The sequence below is a fragment of the Buteo buteo genome, chromosome 2 (genome assembly GCF_964188355.1).
Source record: "Buteo buteo chromosome 2, bButBut1.hap1.1, whole genome shotgun sequence".
NCBI classification, from domain to species: domain Eukaryota; kingdom Metazoa; phylum Chordata; class Aves; order Accipitriformes; family Accipitridae; genus Buteo; species Buteo buteo.
The window spans coordinates 62611548-62617724 of record NC_134172.1 but is presented as its reverse complement, the minus strand read 5'-3'; the positions used below and the strand labels follow the sequence as shown (position 1 = coordinate 62617724).

Sequence of the window (6177 nt, the reverse complement as noted above, 5' to 3'; positions counted from 1 at the left end):
GGGCATGAGCAAGGGCAGGGGCAGTGAAGAGATAAAGAAAGGACCAGGGCAGGGGCAATGCAAGACAGTGCAGTGTCAGGCACAGCGTCAAGGGCAGGGACAGGCAATGAACAGGGGCAGGGGTACAGAAAGGGCAGGGCAGGAGCAGCGTCAAGGGCAAGGCAGGGGTGGGCTGGCTAAAGGACAGGGACAGAAGTACGGGTGTGGGTAGGGGTATGGAAAGAGCAGGGACAGATGGTGAGGCATGGGCAGGGCAGGGATGGGGCAGAAGCAACTGCAGGGACGGGGCAGAACTGGGCAGGAGCAGGGATGGCTGCCCTACTCAGACAGGGACTGCATGCCCTGTCCTGGCTCCTGAGCAGGGGGTGAGTACCAGGGGAGGCTTTTGGGGCCACCGGGACAGCCCAGCCCACCCGGGACCCTGCCAGTGGCCAAGGTCCTGCCATGGCAGGCACCAGGAACCCCCAACCTCCTGCTGCCATCCTGGGATCACTGCTGCCATCAAAGCCTAGTGGGGACAGCAGAGCTTGGGACCTACCCACCAGGGCAGCCAGGACTGATGGGGATGCAGTGGGCCCTGCCATGGAGGTGAGAAGCAACCCCAAAAATGCCTGCAGTGGGGGCCAGGGCCTGAGACAGGCCATGGTACCACCATGCAGGGCAGATCATAGAAACTCCTGTATTGGCATAAATGGGCCAGTGTTACAGTTGGGCCCACAGGCTCATGGCTGTGCTGACTAGGGGGGCTTAGGGGGAGGGGGGTTGTGGCAGTGGGAAGGGGACACACCAGGGCACTGCAGCCCCTCCCTGGTTTGCAGGAGCTTCTCCAGCAGTGCCTGAGGCAGGGGAATGCCTTGGCCGGGGGGTTCACTCCTCCTGCAGCCACTGAGCCCCAGCTCTCGCGGGGCCCCGGCTCACCCCACTGCAGGATGTCCGCCCAGGCTGCGTCTCCCAGAGCGAGGGGCACGTGCCACCAGGTGTTGGCAGTTGCTACAACCATTGCAAAAGGCATGTTGCAAAGAGCAACACAGGCATGACTTGCCTGGTGATCCCAAAACAAGGGCTCCCATGCAGCCTAAGGGCTCCCTGCTCGGTGATCCAGACCCTGGCCCAGGCTGGATGCATGGCTGGCCGGGCAGATGGGGCTGCCCTGGGGAGAGCGAGGGGCTGAGGAAGTGCAGAGGGTGATGGGCACATGTGGGAGCTGCCCCTTTAGCCCTGCTGCCCCCTGAGGATCCAAGCACCCTCGGGGCAGGAGATCTCCTGCCGCCTGGGGCTGCCCTCTTTGTGCCCTTGGGGTTTTTTCTGCCGGTCCCCCACCTGTGGCAGGGAATTGCTGCCCACCTGCCCTCCGGCAGGGGCTGCACCCACAGCGGCCCTGAGCGTGTGGCTGGCTGAGACACTTGTCACCAGCTGCCACCAGGACCAAGGCACATCCCTGACCCCATGCGCTGCGGGGCCAGCCCAGCTGTGGACAAGGAGGGGAGCAGCTGGGCTTCGCCCCTTCTGCTGGGGCTGAGGTTGGGCTGGAGGCTCAGCCAAGTGCCCATCCCTGTGGCCTTTGGGCCCCTTCACCCAGCCCCTGGATGGGACACACCCCATGCAGGGTGGGTTCAGGGATGCTGATCCCCCGGAGCCCGCAGAGATGCTCACCTCCACCTGCCCCCAGCCCGATCAGGATGAGGAGCTGCCTGTGGGATGTGGGGAGCTGGCCGGAGAGGGGCAGCCAGGCTGGGAGGGAGCCCCAGCAGTGGCCCCAGCACTGGAGGAGCTGTGCAGGCTGGTGCTGAGCACACCGAGCAGCATCCTGCAGGACAGGGAGATCCAGGAGGTGAGGGAGCCTCCCACCAGCACAAGGACCCCAACACACACGCACCTCCCCTGCGCCGTGCAGCCATGGCCACTGTTCTGCCAGGAACTGGTCCAGCGCAAGGCCAGATGGGTGACATCTCTCTGTCCCAGGGGACAGCCACCTCAGCAGTGCCTCTTGGAGGTTGCAGGGGGGGGAGGATGCTCAGGGACATATGTCAGAAGGGTTCTCGGGATGAGAATGCTTGTGGGGGGAGCGTACTGGGAGGCTGCTGGGTGGGCCAGGAGCTTGAGGAGACCCTTTGGGAACATGTTTGGGGAGGAGGATTCTTGGGGACACCTTTTGGGAGGATGCTCACTTGGGAGGAGGCCTCTTGGGAGGGGTTGGAGTGCTTGGGGAGATGTCTTGGGATGATACTGGGCATGAGGTGGGGAGGATGCCTGGGGAGACCTCTTCAGGGGGGATGCTTGGGATGGGGGAGGATGCTCGGGATGGGGGAGGATGCTCAGAAGCAGCCTGCCAGCCCTGGCTGAGCCCACTCTGCCCCAGCTGGGGCCCCACCTGCCCCCCCCCAGCTGACACAGCAGCCCTGGCACCTGCTGTGCTGCACCAGGCAGGACAGCTTCAGCCTGCAGACCCTGTACTGCTTCAGGGGCCAGCTAGGCTCCCCCACCCTGCTGCTCATCAGGGACAGAGGCACAGCTGGGCCCTCCCCAGCCCAGCTGCCCCATGGCACTGGGGGCAGCGAACACAGCATCACCCAGAGCCTGGCCACATCCACACTGCTGACAGCAGGATGGGGGACACGCTCCGGCACTGGGGAGCTCCACCAAGCACCGCGGCATGGGAGTCCCCCTCTCTGTTCCCCCCAGGCCTTCGGTGCCTTTTCTGTCACCACCATTCACTGCAGCAATGGCTTCTACAGGACAGGGGAGACCTTTTTCTTCTCCTTCTCCCCAGAGCTGAAGGTGGGGGCTGCAGGCTGCCAGCCACAGGGCACCCCGGAGTGGGGGGGCTGGTGATGCCCCTGGAACCTGGCCATGCTAGGGGGTCCCCAAGGTGCTGGGGAGGGGTCTGGGGTGACATGACTGCACGTGGGTGAAGCAGCCAGGGGACCCTACCAGCTGCAGTTCCCTGGGTTCATCCAGGGCTGGAGGGAGAAGGCAAATCCCAGCCAGCCATGCAGGAAGGGGGGCTCAGGAAAGGGAACCCTACCCGGCCAGGCATCACCAGGCATCGTCTGCATGCCAGGGCAGTCGCAGCCCAGCATCAGTGGGACATGGAGGCAGCTCAGCCACATCTGCCTGCAGTAGTGGGGGTCCGTGTGTGAGATGGGGCTGGTGGCATCAGTGGGTGGCAGCCATTCCCTGGGGGGGCCCCCAGCACTGCTGGCAGGGATGGGCCAGCACCAGGATGGTGCCCACAGGCTCAGCCAGGTCTTCCTCTGGAGAAGCAGGACACAGTGGGGACAGGCAGAGCTAGCTTTGCTCAGCAGCTCCCAGCTGTCCCTTGCAGGACAGGAACAGGGGTGGGGATGTCGCGCCCCAGCCCACAGTCCCAGCCAACTGCTGTCCTCACACAGGCGTTCAGGTGGACAGGTAGGAACAACTTCTTTGTGAAAGGGGACATAGACCTGCTGATGAGTGGTGGGGGCAGGTAGGAGCTGCACCGGCAGCTTCAGCAGCCCACTGGGTCCCCAGCCCTGATGGCCTTCGGGGCCATGATCTGAGCCCAGGCTGCCCTGCAGAGCTAGGTCCAGGCAGTCCCAGTGGTTTGAACCCAAAAACACCAGTGGAGGTTGTCCAGCAGCACTAGCCATTTCATCTCCCTGACCCTGCTGCTGGCAGGCCTGCCTGCTCTTGCCTGCAGGCAGGGTGGCAGCCCCAGAAGTGGCTGCTTGTCCTGTCTCATCTCCGTTGTGCCTGTCCCTTGTGCTTGGCTTCCTCGGCAGGAGGGCAGCTGGGACTGGGGACAGGGAGGTGGCTGGGGAGGTCTCCAGGCATGGAGGAGGCAGGGGAGGGAACTCTCAGCCAACCATGCCGTTGGCACCTTCCCAGCAGTAAATTTGGGCTGTGGCTGGACGGAGACCTGCACTACAGGGGCAGCCACGCCTGTGAGACTTTTGACAACGAGACCCTCTCACCCTGGGAAGAGTTCTGCATCCAAGACCTGGAAGTGTGGGGCCTGGCCTGACCCTGCCACCCACACCTGGGGCCAGAGGTGGCATCAGGGGGGATGCTTTGGGACTGATGTCTCGTGAACAGCTGTTCCCTGCCAACACTCACCAAGCCTGCTGGGATGGTGCACGGCCTCACCCTTGCCTCCCTCCACCCTGTCCCCGACAATGTCCCCATTTCATGTGCCAACAGCTGGTGGGGGCAGCATGATGGGCACAGTCTGCAGTGGGATCTCAGACCCCTGCAGTGCTGCTGCCACCATGCCGGGGTGGCTGCAGGACTGGCCCCCACCATGGCACTGAGCACCCTGCCTGGCCAGGATGACGTAGAGCCACCCCAGGAGGAAAGTGCGTGGTGGGGCCAAGCACCACACAGTCCCACATGGAGAAGCAAGCTTCGAGAGCAGCATGATGCCAGCAGGACCAAGCAAGCCCAGGCAGCCTCTGCCCCACCAGCCACTGCCCCTGGGGATGGTGCTGCCAGGGCTGGCAGGCAATATGGTGACCGCTCATCAATAAAGAGGCAGAGCTGCGCTCTCAGCTTTGTCCTTGCCCTAGAAACAATGCATGGCACCATGAAGTTGTGCAAAGCAAGTGACAGCGAGCAGGCCAGGAGCTGCGAGAGCACCATCCGTGCTCTGTCGCAGCCTGGGGCTGTGTGCCCACAGCAAGCTTGGGGGGGTCGGCCCAGGGCGCTGCTCCAGGGGGTTGTGGGGACCCGTCCCCCTCTGGCAGCATCCACTCTATCCACCCCATCACCTCCTGAGGACCATGGCTTCCTCCTCAGGGGTGTCCAGGCTACGTTGGGCATCTCGCCCTGACCTGATGGGTGCTGAAGGATGTCAGGAGCTGTGGCCTCCTCCAGCCGCTCCAGCCCAGGACCCTCCTGCCCAGCTGCTGGACCCCAGCATCTACCCAAGGAACACAGCTGCCTCAACCTGCCCAGCCCCCTGCCCGCACCCCTGCCCTCTTAGCCCCACCACAGCCCCATACACACCAGATGGTTGAGCTTGAAGTTTACCTGCAAATGACACACACCTCCCTCATGGACACCCAGTTTGGGGACAACATAGCCACTCACCCCCTAGCAGCTGGCACTGGGACTCCCACCTGCTCCAGTAGCTGACACCAGAGGCACCTACAGCCCCAGTGTGACCCCAGCTGCTGGCCCCAAACCCACCCACGCTGGTCTCCCCAGCAGCTGGCACCTTGTCCTTGCAGCACACATCCACACAGGGTACGTGAGATTAACAGAGAAAGAGCTAAGAAGGGATTTAGGACAACAGGACACAGAAGGTAAGACAGATCAGGTGCAGGGCTCAGGCAGACAACTCACTGACCAGCCCCATTTTACACGCAACCATTTTATACCCCTTTTCTGCCTACACCCTCTTCATTCCTCCCTCCTCCTCTGCTTGTGGAGTCCCACCAACCCCCTCCAATGCCCCAAACCTGCAGAGTTACAGTCCAACCAGCTGCGAAGTCCTGGTTGCCTGTAGCTTCTTGAGAGTCCATCAGTTAGTGGGATGAGGTTTGTCTTCCTTCCTTTCTGTATCCTCCCAGCTGAAAAAATTAATGTTCTCCTGCCCATACCCCTCCCACGGAGTGCCACCAACAAGTGGTGGCACTTATCACCTCCCTTATCCCATGACTGTAAGGCTTGGTTCACATGTTGTTTACAGCTCCTCTGACCAGGTGCCCTGAGGGGAGCAGATCCCTCCATCCCTGTACCCTCCCCACGGGGCTCTTGGACACCCCCAGCAGCACGTGCCGGGAAATCACTACAGCCACTCAGGGCACCCAACCTCCTGTGTGCAGGTGCCACCGGCTGCGAAGCACCATCCCTGAAGACCTTGATGCATGATGAAGTGCCCATGTGTCCTCACCGAGACTGCTTGTTGAGATGCAATGCCCACTGCTGTCACCACAGCCTGCAAGCATAGCTGGGGGCACGCAGCAGAGCCCCCAAATTAACAAGACCCCCCACATCCCAGGACCAGTAGCCTGTGGCCCCCACCTTCAGATCAGGGAGAAAAGGAGGAACATCCTCCCCACCCCGTAGAAACTGTTGCTGCAGTAAATGGTGGCAGCAGCAGAGAAGGCACTGAAGGTGCAAGCCATCACCAAACAGGCTGGGGAAAGGCTCCAATAAAGCTTGGCTGCCCAGGAAGCCACTGGGAACCAATCCTCT

At 62.4% G+C, this 6177-nt stretch overlaps 1 protein-coding gene across 1 annotated transcript; it reads left to right on the top strand.

Moving 5' to 3' along the window:
* Positions 1 to 1645: 1645 nt before the first annotated feature.
* Positions 1646 to 4003, top strand: TLDC2 (TBC/LysM-associated domain containing 2). The gene is given in 6 exon segments (XM_075042085.1): positions 1646 to 1831; positions 2360 to 2374; positions 2377 to 2503; positions 2672 to 2778; positions 3393 to 3466; positions 3868 to 4003. Coding segments are annotated over 6 exon segments (645 nt in total).
* The last annotated feature ends 2174 nt before the right edge of the window (positions 4004 to 6177 follow it).